This window comes from Saimiri boliviensis, chromosome 12, assembly GCF_048565385.1.
Source record: "Saimiri boliviensis isolate mSaiBol1 chromosome 12, mSaiBol1.pri, whole genome shotgun sequence".
NCBI lineage: Eukaryota > Metazoa > Chordata > Mammalia > Primates > Cebidae > Saimiri > Saimiri boliviensis.
In genome coordinates this window covers 100,549,351-100,565,477 of record NC_133460.1, presented here as the reverse complement: position 1 = coordinate 100,565,477, position 16,127 = coordinate 100,549,351, and the positions used below count along the sequence as shown (strand labels likewise).

The following is a 16,127-nucleotide window of genomic DNA, read 5'->3' as shown; positions in this document are numbered from 1 at the left end:
AGATAGAGAGGATCTATCTTTGTACCAGGTGAAAACTCAACCCTAATTTATATATACTGTGATTTCAGCAGTGTTTATTTTGAACTTCATTGCAGTAAGATACGCAGCATCAGGGCCCCGGTGAGAGCTGGAAGTGGTTTTGTAAGGGTCTAAGTTAGCAGGCGAAAGGAGGGGAGGGGCCAAGTGATTTCCCATGTGCTGTGCGCAATTGCCCATGTGAAACTTTTTGAAAAGAGTAATGATCAGGCATGCATTTATTTTTTCCAATATTATGAACACTTTCAAACATACAGAAGGGTAGGAAAAAATTATGGTTAATGTGTACCCAGCACCTGGATTCCATATTCACATTTGAATGTGGTTGCTTTATGAGAGCCCATCCATCCATCCTCTGAATTTTTAAAATGCATTTGTCAATATACTGCCCCTAAATGCTTCAGCACACATATCACTAACCAGTGTTCAATACTTGTTTAGGCTATTTATTCTCTTTTCTTTTTTTTTCTTTGGTGACATGGTCTCACTCTTGTCACCCAGGCTAGAGTGCAGTGGTGTGGATCATGGCTCACTGCAGCTTTGACCTTCTGGGCTGAAGTAATCCTCCCACCTCAGTCTCCTGAGTAGGACTATAGGCACATGCCACCATGCCTGGGTGATTTTTAAATTATTTTGTAGAGTTAGTGCCTCCTTATATTGCTCAACTGGTCTTGATCTTTTGGTCTCAAGCAATCCTCCCATCTCAGCCTCCCAAAGTGCTGGGATTACAAGCACGAGCCACTGTGCATGGCCTTTTTTTGCCTTTTTAGGTGATATTTACATAGGCATAGACCTTAGCATACTATGCTCTGAGTTTTGGCCCAAACTGTGCAACACAAGCCCTTATCAAAGTAGAGAATATTACCATCACCCCCAGAAAGTCATCTCTTATTCCTTCCTAGCCAATCCTCACCTCTGTTCCCTGGAAGCAGCCAGTCTTTTAATTTTTTAAAATCATATATTAGTTTTGCCTATTCTAGAACCACATATGTAGAGAATCAGACTGTGTACTTCTGTGTGTAGTCTTTTATTTTTTTCATTCAGCAGAGTGTTTTTGAGATCCATCCATGCTATTTTGTGTATCAATAGTTCATCTATTCTTATTTCCGAGTAGTAGTCCATGTGGATAACTATGGATAGACCATGGTTTGTTAAGCCATTTACCTATTGATGGATGTATGGGCTGTCTCCAGGTTGATTATTATCAATATACTGGTATAATATTCTTGTCCAGGACTTTTGTGGACATAGGTTCACAGTTATGTTGGATAAGAATTTAAAAGGAGAATTTCTGGGTTATAGGGTAACTGTATGTTTAGTTTTATAAAAAGCTACCCAGCATTTTTCCAAAGTAGTTGAAAAATTTTCCATTCCCATCAACAATGTATGAAATTCTAGGAACATCACATTTAAAAAAATAACATTGATGTTGTCAAATTTTAACCATTGTGGTGAGTGTATCGTGTATCTCACTGTGGTTTTATTTTGTGTTTCTCTGATAGCTAATGATGCTGAACACTTTTCAGATGCTGCTGCACTATTCATTTATCTTACTCTGTGAAGTGTCTGTTCAAATATTTGGCTCATTTTTAATTGGGTTGCTTTCTTATATCAAAGTTTGGGCATTTTAAATATATTTTAGAAACCAGTCCTTTGTCAGATTATGTTTTGTGAATATTTTCTCCCAGTCTGTGGTTTGTCTATTCATTTTCTTAGCAGTGTCTTTTTGTGACCAGAAGTTCTTAATTTTGATGAACTCTAACTTACCAACTTTTTTTTTCTTTTGTAGTTATATCCTTCTGTGGTCCTGTCTCAGAAATGTTTGTCTATCTCCAAGATTATCTTACATTTTTCTAAAAGCTTTATGATATTAGCTATTATATTTAAGTATGTGATCCATATTACATTAGTTTTTGCATATGGTGTAAAGTAGGGATTGAGATTTTTTGTTTGTATTTGTTTTTTTTCTTTTAAAATTATTATCCAATTATTCCAATACCATTCGTTGAAAAGACTTTCTTCCCCCATTGGATTTCTTCAATGTTCCTTTCAAAAAAAAAAAGCAAATGACTGTAGGTGTGTGGGATATTTATGCATTCTGTCTTCTTTTCCATTGTTCAATTTGTCTATGCCTATACCATAACACACTGTCTTGATAATTTCAGCTTCATAGTAAACCTTGAGAAGAGTTAGTGTAAATCCTTCGTTTTCCTTGTTCCAATTGCTTTAGTTATTCTGGGTCCTTTGCATTTCCATATAAGCTTTAGAATCTGCTTGCCGGCCAGGCGCGGTGGCTCAAGCCTGTAATCCCAGCACTTTGGGAGGCCGAGACGGGTGGATCACAAGGTCAAGAGATCGAGACCATCTTGGTCAACATGGTGAAACCCCGTCTCTACTAAAAATACAAAAAATTAGCTGGGCATGGTGGCGCGTGCCTGTAGTCCTAGCTACTCAGGAGGTTGAGGCAGGAGAATTGCCTGAACCCAGGAGGTGGAGATTGCAGTGAGCCGAGATCGTGCCATTGCACTCCAGCCTGGGTAACAAGAGTGAAACTCCGTCTCAAAAAAAAAAAAAAAAAAAAAAAAAAAAAAGAATCTGCTTGTCAATTTAAAAACATACAATTTGGAGATAATTGTGTATAAGCTTATATACAAGCTTAAAAATTGACCTAGTGCATACTTTCTTTGTTATTATAATATTAGTGGCCTTTTAAAAATTGTTAAAACTATATAAGCTATTAAGTTTTAATAGTATTGAGTTTTAACAATTATAACAGTATTGAGTATTTTGATCCATGAACATGGTATGTATTTCCATTATCAGGTCTCCAATTTTTATTAGCAGTGTTTTTAGTTTTCAGTATAGAGGTCTTGTATGTCTTTTGTTAAATTCATTTTAGGTGCTTTTTTTTTTTAATTCATTGATCCTGCTCTAAATAAGAAAGTGATTGATATGCTAATTAGCTTGATCTAGTAATTCCACAACGTTAAATGTATATCAGCATCACATTTTACTTCATTAATTTACATAATTATTTGCTAATTACCAATAAAATTTTAAAATATGAAGCTTGTAAACTCAAAAAAATTCTAGTCTGATTTGACCATTACACATTTTATGTATTAATAAAAAATGCCTTATAAATATGTACAAACACTATCAATAAAAATGGTACATATTTTTCAAAGTACAATTAATTTTTGTGTATTAACTTTGTATCCTGTGACTTATTATTTCTAGTAGTTGTTTTATAGAGTCTTTAGAGATGTCTGGGACATCCAATACAACATTGACTGCAAGCAGTAAGAAGGGCATCCTTTGTTCTTAATCTTAGTCAGTATTTTACCATGAAAGATGACTTCAGTTATAGGTTTTCCATAGCTTCTCTGTATCGGATCGAGGAGATTCTTTTCTATTCTTTATTTGCTGAACTTTTTTTCTATTGCAGATGAGTATTTAAATTTATTGTATGTTTTTTCTTTGTCTATTGAAATAATTATAATTATATGGTTTTCATACTGTATTCTGTTAGTGTGGTGAGTTACATATATTTTTAAACATTAAACTACCCTTGCATTCTTGTGATAAACCCAAGTTGGTCATGATGCATTAGTCTTTTAAGATATTGCTAAATGACATTTACTAAAATCTGGGGAATATTGTTGCATCTGTATTTGTAAGCAACATTAGTCTATTATTTTCTTCTTTTGTCTTTGTTCAGTTCTGGTATTTGGGTAATGCTGACCTCAAATGTCAAGTTGGGAAGGGTTATGAAAATATTTTGTGTGAATGAGAGTCTGAAACAAAGAGGAAGTCACATGTTCACCTGTGAGCTAGAAATTAATTAACAGTTCTTTTTCCCCTTTGAATGTGACAGATTGTGTATTCTGGAATCTGTCATGGGCTCTGAAATAATAGAAGGAGATGGTGCTCTGGCAAGAGTTATACATAGATGAAAATAGAATCAGTAGAAAGTGATGCTAAGTCACACCCACTGGTATATGAAGTAAACTTTGGGGAGCTGGTTTAGACATAAAGTGATTCACCCTGTTCCAACTTTGTACAAAGCCTTTTTTTTTAAAAGAAATATTTTCTGATAACATTAAGAAGAAAAATTTAATAGCATGTATAGTTTTAACAACTTTAAAAAGGCATTATTATAACAAAGAAGGTATATACACTAGGCCAATTTTTTAAACCTCTATATAAGCTTGTGGACTACTTACAGAGAAAAATTAATTTCCTAGATGTTACGTGTTGACTTTCATTATTTTTATGTTTTTTTTGAAATTCATAAACATAAAACTGTAAGCTCTTAGTCTTGGCTTTTACACAACTATGAAAACAACACGCATAAATACGAACAGAACTTTGAAAACTATGAAATGCAGGCTAATAACATTAATTTAGTGTAAGGGATGATACTATTTTGCTGAAACTAAATTGGTGCTTACAATCTGAATGTAGTACTTGGCTTCTGCATGGGTTCTTTTGAGTTTGGCAGGCCTAGGCCTTTATTACTGGGTGCCATGCATTGACTTCATTCTTCAGGCATTTTTCTGCATTTGAACTGTTTGTTCATATATTCCTGGCCACTTCCTTTAAGTATTAATCTAGCTCTGTGCCTCTGTTCTTTCCCTTTTAGCTAGAGATTATAAAGTGCCATTCAACATCAATCCACATGTAAATGCAGCTAGTGAAATTGTGTACCAGTACCCAGCCTTAAAAGTCTGATCCAGAATATATCATATTAATTTGTTTTAGATTATCATCAAAAATGGCTAATTTAGAAATCTAGAGAACTGTCAACCTTTCAGAATATAAATCACTGCCCTTGGGCTCAATAGCACAATATTAGAAGTCTCAAAAGAGGAGAAGGCTGGAAGTGTCACCAAGGCCCAGAGGCCCTGGTAGCCCTGTCAGGGCACACAGTGAATATTTCACTCCTGAGTCCTGAGAAGCCTGAGTGTGGAAGCAGAGGAGCAAGAGAGGAGTGGGCATAGGAAGAGATAGATGGAGAAACAGGATCAGGTGTGCTTATTAAAGCCGGGATGGATGTGCAGCTGCCAACTTCCTGTACTACGCACCCAAGAAGGGCTCATGTCTTGCTTATTGAATTCTACAGCAAATTTCTTGGACTCAGATGTCACAGGAAAGCACATGAACCTGGAGCACAATAAAACCTGACTTGTGGTGCCAGGGTATAATGATGTAATTTCAGATATTTACACATGGGTTTTCTGAAAGCAAGACACATCCTCAGTAGAACAGGGAGAGTTGTTCTTTTCCTAAAATGTTGGAGTTGCTTTGTGTGCCCTTTATTTATTTATGTAAAATGTTTTTAATTGAAGGAAGAACAATTTGCATTCAATCTACCCTCTTAACAAAGTTTTAAGTGTACAATACAATACTGATAACCATTCGCACAGTGTTGAAGAGCAGATCTCTAGAATTTATTTGTCTTGCGTGACTGAAACTTTACTCCTCATTTTTTTTCATTTTCTTCTCCAGCCCCTGGCAACCATCATTCCACTCTCTGCTTCTATGAGTTTGACTATTTTAGATTCCTCCTGTAAGTGGAATCAGACAGTATTTGTCCTTCTGTGACTGGTTTATTTCACTTAGCATAATGTCCTCAGGGTTTATCCATGTTGTCACGCATTGCAGGATTTCCTTCTTTTCTAAGGTTGAATAATATATCGTGTGCCCTTTAGACATGCAGCAAATGCACTGCCCTATCTTTCAGTCCTACCCAACCCAATTGTGCCTTCTCTCTTGTTAATTCTTTAGCCTTTTGTCATTTCCTAAATGCCCTTGTCAACTGGGGGCACAGAGGCAGAATGAAAAGTGGTCATAGAATCCATGGAGGGGCTGAGGCCCGAAGAGGAACTGGGGGTGGTGTCTCATCCCACAGCTGCACAGTGATTGTCCAACAGCTCCCTGCCCACTCCAGAGAATTGCTACTACACCTCATCATCAGTACTCCATGGTATAGCCAGCTTATACGTCGTTTCTGGAAGGTTTTTCCATCACTTCCTTCTCTCTGCAGAAACACCCCTCTATTTGGGATAGGGCTGACTTCCTGTTTCCATTCATCCTTTAACTTTGCGGTTGGACTTGGCCTTAGTCTGCCTGCCCAGCCCCAAGTGGGCCCCACCTCCACCATGCTCTCTCTGCAGACAGCACAGGGCAGGTGGTGTGGACAGCACAGGCTTCTCTGGCAGTGTGAGTGCACAGGGCTTGGGCGGAAGGCAGCATTTGCTCTGTGAGCTTCCTGGAACCCATTGAAATTCTATCCAAAATACAAGCTGAATTTTTCTAATCTAGAACCTCAGTACTCATAGAGCCCACGTGTTGTCTATGCTGAGTTAAGTGGTAATTGAGGTTTGCAGATTTTTATGTGATTCATTCTGGTTTTCTTCCAACGTCCTGCGAACTAAAACTTAAATATAGCTTCGTTGTGGTTGCTTCTTCCTATTTAGAGAATCTGGCATAATATTTTGTCTTCTGGGCTCAAATAACCATGTAATTACTCTGTAATCATATAGTAATTAGCATGTACTGTATACATTTATTACATAATTATATTCTTAGAGGATTGTATGGCAATTATGCTTGCATTCAGCGTATCATTTTATGTACTACGTCATGAACAAGTATATAATTTGTTGTTTTTCTCTTTTATTCTAATTTCAGTTTGCTAACCAGGGGCTGGAAGCTTATTCTCCTGTTGCCTTGTTTGCATATAGTCAGGCAGGTGCCTGAGCTCTTTTGGCCTCACCTAGCGCCTCCCAATTCTATGTCTATAGGAATATTAAGGGCTTTTGTGCTGCTGTAGACTCCTGGCATTTGTACTGCTAGCATTTTCTCTTTGTCATGAAGTCATTAAGTTATTGGCTTCAAAACTCATTAAGTTCTAGAGCCGCTGGCAATGCCAGGTAAATGGCAAGATCTCAATTAAAACAGAGTAGGAGAGAACGCCCCAGAACTGAGCACTGAGACCGTGCCTGTCTTTCTCTTCATTTGCAGTGGAGCACTTTCCCAAAGGGAACAACTGCCTGGATGCAGCCAAGGCCTGCAACCTCGATGACATTTGCAAGAAGTACAGATCGGCATACATCACCCCGTGTACCACTAGCGTGTCCAACGATGTCTGCAACCGTCGCAAGTGCCACAAGGCACTCCGGCAGTTCTTTGACAAGGTCCCGGCCAAGCACAGCTACGGAATGCTCTTCTGTTCCTGCCGGGACATCGCCTGCACAGAGCGGAGACGACAGACCATCGTGCCTGTGTGCTCCTATGAAGAGAGGGAGAAACCCAACTGTCTGAACTTGCAGGACACCTGCAAGACAAATTACATCTGCAGGTAAGCAGGTCCTGGCAGGCGGTGATTAATGAGATGACAGGAAAAGTCTTGGTGGCTGCTTCGGCTGCCAAGCTCCCTTTTCTGTGCTTCTACCAAGGCAGAGGAGGGAGGGGAGCCCAGTTTGTTTGAATGGATTGGGGAAAATCTGACCTCTGTGTCTGACATGGGGTTCTTCAGAAGCTGTTCAGGCCTCTGTGCTGGAGAACGTTCCTACCTTTAACTCGGAAATGCTTTGAGGGATGCTGCAATGAGGTAAAACACCTCTGCGTTTCCTGGACACCTCTCAGGCGAGAGGGTCACCTGGGGTGAGGTAATCTGAAGGCACATGCCTGCTCCTCAAGTCCTGAGGGGCTGCCAGGGATTAAGTCGAGGGAAGTGTGCTGGAGCTTTGGTGGCTCTTGACCTACAGGGGCAGAAACCTGGAAGAGACCAGTGAGAGGGTTTGTGCAGTGTCCAGCCTTGGGGAGAACTTTGAATGCGTGGGTTCGTTCTGGACTGTTCTGTGGTTCTAAAAAGGGCACCCTCCCACTCCGCTCACCTCCCAAATCTCAGCCTCCATCAGAAACCTGCTGAGCCTGGACCATGTTGTTGAAAACATTCACTTCCTTTGCTTTTTGGCCATTTCTGAATTTACTTTGATAGCTGAAGAAGTCCATGAATACATTTTCTGTGTTTAAACAAACAAAAAAATGGCCGAGCATGGTGGCTCATGCCTGTAATCCCAGCAATTCGGGATGCCGAGGTGGGTGGATCACCTGAGGTCAGGAGTTTGAGACCAGCCTGGTCAACATGGCAAAACCCTTTCTCTACTCAAAATACAAAAAAATTATCTGGGCATGGTGGTGGGCGCCTGTAATACCAGCTACTTGGGAGACTGAGACAGGAGAATCCCTGGAACCTGGGAGGTGGAAGTTGCAGTGAGGTGAGATCATGCCACTGCACTCCAGTCTGGGTGACAAGAGTGAAAGAAACTCCATCTCAAAAAAAAAAAAAAAAAAAAAGAAAAAAAAAAAGAAAAAGAAAGAAAGGAAAACCATAGGCCAGGTATAGTGGCTCATGCCTGTAATCCCATAGGCCGGGCGTGGTGGCTCACACCTGTAGTCCCAACACTTTGGGAGTCCAAGGCAGAAAGATTGCTTGAGGTCAGGAGTTCGAGACCAGCCTGGCCAACATGGTAAAACCCCATCTCTACTAAAAATACAAAAATTAACCAGGCATAGTAGGTCATGCCTTTAGTCCCAGCTACACAGGAGGCTGAGACAGGAGAATTGCTTGAACCTGGGAAGTGAAGGTTGCAGCAAGCAGTGATCGCACCACTGCACTACAGCCTGGGTGAAAGAGTGAGACCCTGTCTCAAACAAACAAACCAACAAACACAGACCACAAACAGCAATATAGATGTAGGTAGAGTGAAAAGAGAAAGTTACCCTTTACTCTGTTCTGACTCATTCCCAAGCTTCAGATAGTCACTGTTAACCATTTCACGTGTGCCCTTCAAGAACTTACGGTTCAATTCAGTTGCCGATCAAAGCAAGTAGATTTGGGGTATCATATTGAAAAACAACTGTACTTTGCCCCAGGTAGAAGCCCTCAATATATGCTAAGCCAATGGACAAGCAGGTGGAGGAATGACCATGTGCTTGATTCCTTACTGGCTCCCCATTTCTAAACAGCCAAAGACAGAAAAAAAAATGTCTGAGATGTTGAAGATTCTGAATTTCTGGTCAATTTCAGTTTTTTATTCTGATAGAATGGGAACCCACTCTTTCCTTAAACCAGCTGTAATAATCACCAAAGAAAAGTAAAAGTCCTCATATAACCCTCTCATGCTGAAGATTTTCTGGGAGTAATGCTTCTCCTTTCTAAAAAAAAAGAGTTGGAAGCAAGTGACCTGCTGTATGAGAAAGGACTCGGATGACCAAGTGTCTTATGAACTGGGTTTGCATTTTGGGAAGAAGCAGGTGTTCCAGCAATGCAACACAAGGGCTTTTCCTCACTTCCAAGCCCCTGGTTCATTGAGGCCCTCTTAGCTGTGGGCTAGGAGCAGGGATGGGTGTGCTAGAAGGGTCCTGAGAAAGAGGCGGAGCCTCACCAGTCAGTTAGGCTGGAGATGAATGAGATGAATGCAGCCTGGAAGCTGCAGGGAGCTGTGCTTAGGATGCAGGGATGGGATGAAGGAGAGATTCTGAAGATCTCTGGATGTGAAACCCCAATTCTTGGGCCCCTTTAGTCTCTAAGCAGAAGGGATCCCCCTTCCATGAGCAGGACTGGATTTCTAGGGTCTTACTTGGCTTAATGCCAGACAGCTCCTTCCTGTCTCTATAATAAGATGTGATCCTGTCCCCTGATGGATCCAAGCCAGGACACCTGGTCTTTTGGTCCTGCCTCATGATGGGAAGCTGTATGGAGAAGAAATGGAGCTGTGGATGAGTCTTTCATCTATTGAATGATGGCTGGGAGGTGGGAGAGGTGGTGCTGATGGAGACTTTCCTTCTTGTTTTCCCAAGTGGCCAGAGAAGGTCTGGAACCTCCCCTACAAACACTGGAAGTCCCTATTGAGCAGATAGTTTGTGATCTCTGGCTCGTTCATGAGAGTTCATTAAATCAGATTGCTTTCCTGCTAAGCTGTAGTGAGAATAGTTGGGAGTTGAGAACTTACAGGGCTCTAGGGGAGGCGATGGGAGGAACCTGCAGGTTGCAGGATGGTTTAGGTGCTGTCTGGGGCCTCAGACTGAGGAAGGAACAAGTTCCATGAACTGTTTGCAATATCTCTGATATCAGGGAGTGGACTCAGCTGACGGCACAGAAATGTACAACGGGAAACAGTCCTTGCCTTTATATTGGCTTTGCCTGATCTTCCTGGAGAGGATAGCAGCCACCACGCAGTGGGATGAAGAATCCCTGGGCTGGAAGTGGGACTAGGGGTGCGTTTGTGCTGCTGCCGCATTTCTGGCTCTGGGAAGAACTCAGAGGCTATTTGGGAATCCAAATCTAGACTATCCTGGGGCCCTAGTGAAATTTGTCTCAGTGTGATTGATGACTTTTATACACTGTCTTGAGCCTTGGAAAGGTGAATCTGTGACTTCCCTGGTATTACCCATTGTCAAGCGATTTAGCCTATAATTTCTTTCCAGAGCCTGGATTTATTACTCATGATTACCCCCTCCCTGTCAGAGGTGGTAAATGTAATTTGAGCTGCTAGGTTGGCTAGCAGTGTTTGCTTTCATCAGATTTTATTGCTCTTGTCTTTAATTTTATGCCCTTTATCCCATCCCTTCTCAATCCATCTCTGTGAGGCTGTTGCTCTTCTACCCACAGTAGCAGCTGGTACCAGCTGGAGCTGGGGGTTCTTTGGGTCTCACATTACAGTTGCTATAACCCTAACCCCATCTCTGATGTGATGACTTGAGGTCTCATTTGAATAGCCCCAAAGGAAAGGGATGGCAAGAGGGAGACTTGCTTCCTAAAAACCATATTCTTGGAAAGTTCACATTTTCATATGCTCCATTTCCATCTTAACATCAGCAACCATCAAAGAGCTGTTCAAGCTCATTAAAAGCTCCCTGAATTTAATATTTTCCAACTCAGGGCCTACAGGTTTCCTTCCCCGGGGTCCAACAGTGCCTCTGCACAGAACCTGTCTCTCTTCCGCCTTATGCCTTCAAACAGATGAGAAGTAACATTAGCTTTTCTGTTTGACTTTGTTTTCCTTTTTCCTTTTCCCTTTTAGGGAAGCTGACAGATTCCTTTCCCCTTGAGGTGGTTGGGGAGAGTCAGAGCCTGACTGTTTGGGCCTCCAAGCTTGTCTACAGAAAAGCAAATGCAGAGGTATTATAAGGATGTGATGGAATTTCAAAGCCTCACATTCTTCCCCCAAAGCAGTGTCTCCCCTGCCAATTTTCCTCTGGTTGCTTTTCTCAGTGCCTGAAAGGATGTCAGGATTGGTTTGGGTTGAACAGAAACATAACCTTTTATTCCTGATGCAAATCTGTATAATTTAAACTTATATCTTCCCTCCTGCCTGAGTACTGGCTCAGGGTGCCACAAATATGCTTCTATCTCTTTATTGTTGTAATTAATTGCTCAAGTACCTTAGCAATTCTTCATTACCAGGCGGTCCAGCACCTTCTCCTTGGGCATGCTCCCTAATGTTTTCATCTGAGAACCACAGAGGTAGACTCCAAAACCCCATCTGCTTCCAGTGTCAAGCAAAGAGGGAACCCCAGCCGGCTAAGCAGCCCACTTGCCTGTGGCTTTAGCTGCTACCACATGGGGTCGCTGTTGAGAAAAAAACTCAGGGTGCGCTTGGTGGTTTGGTGGCCTTGCCCTTCTGGGGCATTCTGCACGTGCAGCTGCATCCTTGGGCGCCTGAGTGACAACACCTAGTTTATACTCATGTATGCAGCTTTTTTTTCCAAAGCATGACATTTTGCTCTGGGGAGCTACATCCTAAGGGGTTCCAGTCAGCTCCAACTCTCCACCTTGAACACCAGTAGCCCAGGCTGTACGTTTTCTGGCAGTGTGTTACTAGGTAGAATTGAATGGGTCTCTTCTTTCTTTTATTTGATTATTATTTTTAATAATCAAATTATTCAAATTGATCCCAGGGATCTAGGACCCAATAATCAAAGTCTTGCTCTGTTACTCAGGCTAGAGTACAGTGTTGCAGTCAAGGCTCTCTGTAGCCTCTAACTCCTGGGTCCCAGTGATCCCCTCATCTCAGCCTCACATGTACCTGGGACTACAGGTACATACCACCATGCCTGGCTAATTCAACTATTTATTTAATTTTAGAGACAGGGTCTTGCTAATGTTACCCAGGCTGCTGTTGGGCACCCGGCCTGGACTGATCCTCCTGCCTCAGCCTTTTGAGTAGCTGGAAATTGAATGCTATATTTCCATTCCTATTTCCCAACAGTGCTGGATCAAGAGTATCTCACTGCTTTTAGAAAGATTCTGGTAATGCTAAAACTCAAAAGGAAATGGGTCAGGGGCTCTATGCCCTTGGCCCCCAACGTTCTCTTGACTCTCCTGGAGATATGATACAGTTGTTCTTTCTAGTGTCCAACTCTCTGTCCCTGTAGTCTCCAAGAGTGGTGGCTTTGACGAGATCACTATATATGGTTCTATTTCCCAGCTATCGAGGACTCTATAGTGGTATCCTGGAGGCCTGGGGGATTTTTAGCAGACCTAAGAAGGCCTCCCTTGGCACAGCTTCAGGAGAACAGTACATGCAGTTTCCAAAATTCTGCCCTCACCAGCATAGCATTTGCCACGTTGGGGGTGACCTCATGACACTTAGAGGAAATGTAATGTTGTTAGTTTGTCAACTAGGGCAACTGGGGAGACGTGTCATAAAACCAGGCAGCGAATTTCTGCTCCAGTAATTTATTTGGTCTGACAGTGTTAGTGTACCTTTAAGAGGTGAGAAATGTGTTTCATTTGCCTGGAATGAGACCCCCTTCACACAGTAAACTGTAGATTTTCGAGATCAAGGACATCCTCTACTGTTTGGGCTTAAATTCTTGAGTCAAAACCTGGATTCCACATCCTCATATCCAGGCTCGCCTTAACACATAGCAAGTTCAGGAGAAAATGGCTCAGAGGATAATTAATGCCTAAAACTAGATGGGTAGATTAATTTGGCACTTAATTTTATTTTACGCTGATTCATTCACAAATGGAAATCAGCAATTAGACAATGCAAACTTTTGAACCATGGAAAGAAAGGTTCGGGAATATGAGAAAATACAAGTAAAACATTTTCCAGTTCATTTGAGCAGTTTTCATTTCAAATGATTACATGGGTGTCTTTAGCAATGCATTCGGAGTGCCGAATGGCTCGTTTTTAATATGTCCCAACGGTGCAAGCCGCCTGCCACCCTGTCTGCTCCGGAGGCCCTGGACTCCTATGTGCCTCCAGCAGATGCATCAAGACCCTGAGATAAGAGCAAGCAGGTTCTCTAACATCTGCTGCCACCCGCCTTGATCCTTTTTAACTCCATCCCGTAGGGAGGAGTACCTTTCTGCTGGCTCTTCCAGCCTTCCCCCTCTGCCTGTGCCACATCCTGATGTGTGGCCCATCAGCTCCACTCAGCAGTGGCAGAGCTCCATCAACTCGGGCTCTCAGAGGTAACCTGAGCCGTGAACCAGGCAGGAGCCAGCTGTGACCTGCCCCATCTCACCTTCTATCTCATTCCTTATCTCTGTTGGCAGAGGTGGGTGTGAAGCCATTTGTCTGGCCCTGCTGGAGCCTGTCCCTGTGTAGTGTTACTCCCCATTCTCCCTCTCACCAGCCGGTCCCCTTCCTGCATCTGCCCAAGCTCAGGGTCTCTGCCTCGTTTTCCTCGCCACATCTTCTTTCACGTGCCCAAGTCCTCCCAAAGTCACTCTTGCCACCCTTTGCTCAGAGACAGAAGGAAGCAGGGAGTCCTTTTCTTTGTATTTGCATAATGTGTTGATTCTTGGGTCTGTGTGGACAGATAAACTCTTGGCACCAGACCATCTTTTATTGTCTTTGAGTGTGAATGCGGATGGAAAAGGAATGGAATGGAATCTATGCAGGAGGCCCAAACCAAGGGCCCATATTTCTTTGGGGAAGGAGTGTCACAGTGGAGGGTCTCAGGAGCCATGTTCAGATCAGGCTTTGGTGGCCAAGGAGCAGGGAAGTGAAGCAGAAGGAGGGGAGCTCAGCTTGGAAGGGATACAGTGGTTGGGTGGGAAGTAGGGTCCTTGGGGACCATCATGGCAGCAGAGGGAGAAAACTCAGTGTGATATAAAGGCAAGATATTGGGGCCTCCTGTGTCAGAGGGGTATTGGATTTTATCCATAAAAGGTTTGGGAAACAGCATCAGAGAGGTCCCAGGTGGAAGCAGCATGGAGAGAGGGTTGGAGTGGTAGAGATAGTGGCTGGGGTCAAGTTAGGAAGCTCTTGCAGTTGACCCGTGAGAAGTGATAAGCACAGTGGCCTGTGAGAACAGGACAGGAATTTGGGAGACCCACTGGATACCATGGAGGGTACTGACTAAATATTTGCTGAATGAATAAACTTAAAACATGGCTAGATCTCAGAGAAGGGGCTGGGATACAGGAGTAGGATTACAGTCATCCACATAGAGGTTGTTATTAAAGATGCTTGGTAAGATTTGTTCTCCAGAGAAAGTGGGTGAGCAGAGAAATGGGCCAAAGGCTGAACCTTGGGAGCACCAGGTATATGATGGAGGTGTCTGAAGAGGACTTAGAAGATGGATAGTTGGAGAACCAAGTAAAGGGCCCTGCAAAGCCAAAAGGGAACAGAATCTTAAGAAGAAAAGGGAGATGGTTATTGGTGTCAATCACTCAGAGAGCAGAGGATAACTCAGAGGGACACAATTTAGTACATAGGAAGTATATCCCTCCATCTGTTTCTCTGCCCATTTCTCTCTCCTTCCATTTATCCATTCAGTTATCCATTCATCCACCTGTCCATCCATCATCCATCTGTTCATCCCTTCTTTCCTGTCTCCATCAATCTATCCCTCCTTCCATCCTCCATCCCATCATCTATCCATTCATTCATTCATCCATCCATTCACCCATTTATCTATCCACCCATCCATCCATCCATCCATCCATCCATCTACCCAGCCACCCACACACCCACCCACCCATCCATCCATCCATCCATCCATCCATCCATCCATCCATCCACCCATCCACCCACCCACCCACCCACCCATCTACCCATCCATCCACCCATCCACCCACCCCACTCATCCACCCACCCATCCATCCATCCATCCATCCACCCACCCACCCACGCACCCACCAATCCATCCATCCATCCATCCATCTGGTCCACACTTACTGTGCCAGGAATTAAAGCCTGATCTCTGACCTACAGTGCAGAGAGGAAGGCAACACATAAACAGTCAGTACAGCATGGTTTGGCAGTCTCTGGCAGGAAGGGACAAAGTGCTGCTGGAGGTGAGAACAGCCAGCTTAGTGTGGTGTTAGCAAGGCTTCCTGGAGAAGCCACCATCTCAGCTGGACTGGCCAATGACTGGCATGGAAGAGAGTCACAAGACAAAGGCCAAGGGCTGTGGGTTTGAGGAAGGCACAGGAGATAAATAATCAAAACAACAACAACAATGCATTCACTGGGTGCTGATGATGATCAGCACTGAGGTACACACCTCACAAACGTGATCTCTCATCAGCCCAGCCACCCTGCGAGGGGATGATCAGTGGAATGACCAGCCTAAGGGTCACCCTGCTCCCACACAGAGGACTTAGGAATCAGCTCAGTCTTCCTAACTCTGAAACCTGGTTTCTGTCACTATTTCCAGATGACTGTCTTTCATAACAGGAATACAATGTTCTCACAGTGTTCAGCCTTACTACCTTTAGTTCCAGACAGCCAGAATGATAATTCTGGCCAGGCTCTGAATCCAGACATTCTTTATGGCTCAGTAACTAAGACGGCATCAGTGTTAAAGACAGTTTTTAAAGAGAGGTAGAATATCATGTCCGTCAGAGGCTCTTAGCATCGTTTAAAAACTAAACACTACTCAGGTAATACAAGCTCATGAAGTTCTTTATCTAATTTCCTTTTGAACACTCATTGCTTGTTATAGAGTGGTTTCTCTGTGACAGCTTACCAATTTCAAAAGAGTCATTTCTACAAATAGGAAAAAAATACCCTTCCAGACCACTCTGGCTTTACTATTAATATTATTAGCTCAAT

General features: G+C 42.8%; 1 protein-coding gene across 3 annotated transcripts in view; it reads left to right on the top strand.

Annotated features, from left to right (window-relative positions):
* GFRA1 (GDNF family receptor alpha 1) overlaps positions 1-16,127 on the top strand; it is a 221,260-nt gene that overhangs the window by 142,901 nt on the left and 62,232 nt on the right. For all 3 annotated transcript variants that reach the window (XM_039465278.2, XM_010332664.3, XM_039465279.2), the window contains one exon: positions 7,066-7,402. In XM_039465278.2, the coding sequence (XP_039321212.1) occupies positions 7,066-7,402 (337 nt within the window). The remainder of the gene's footprint in view (positions 1-7,065; positions 7,403-16,127) is intronic.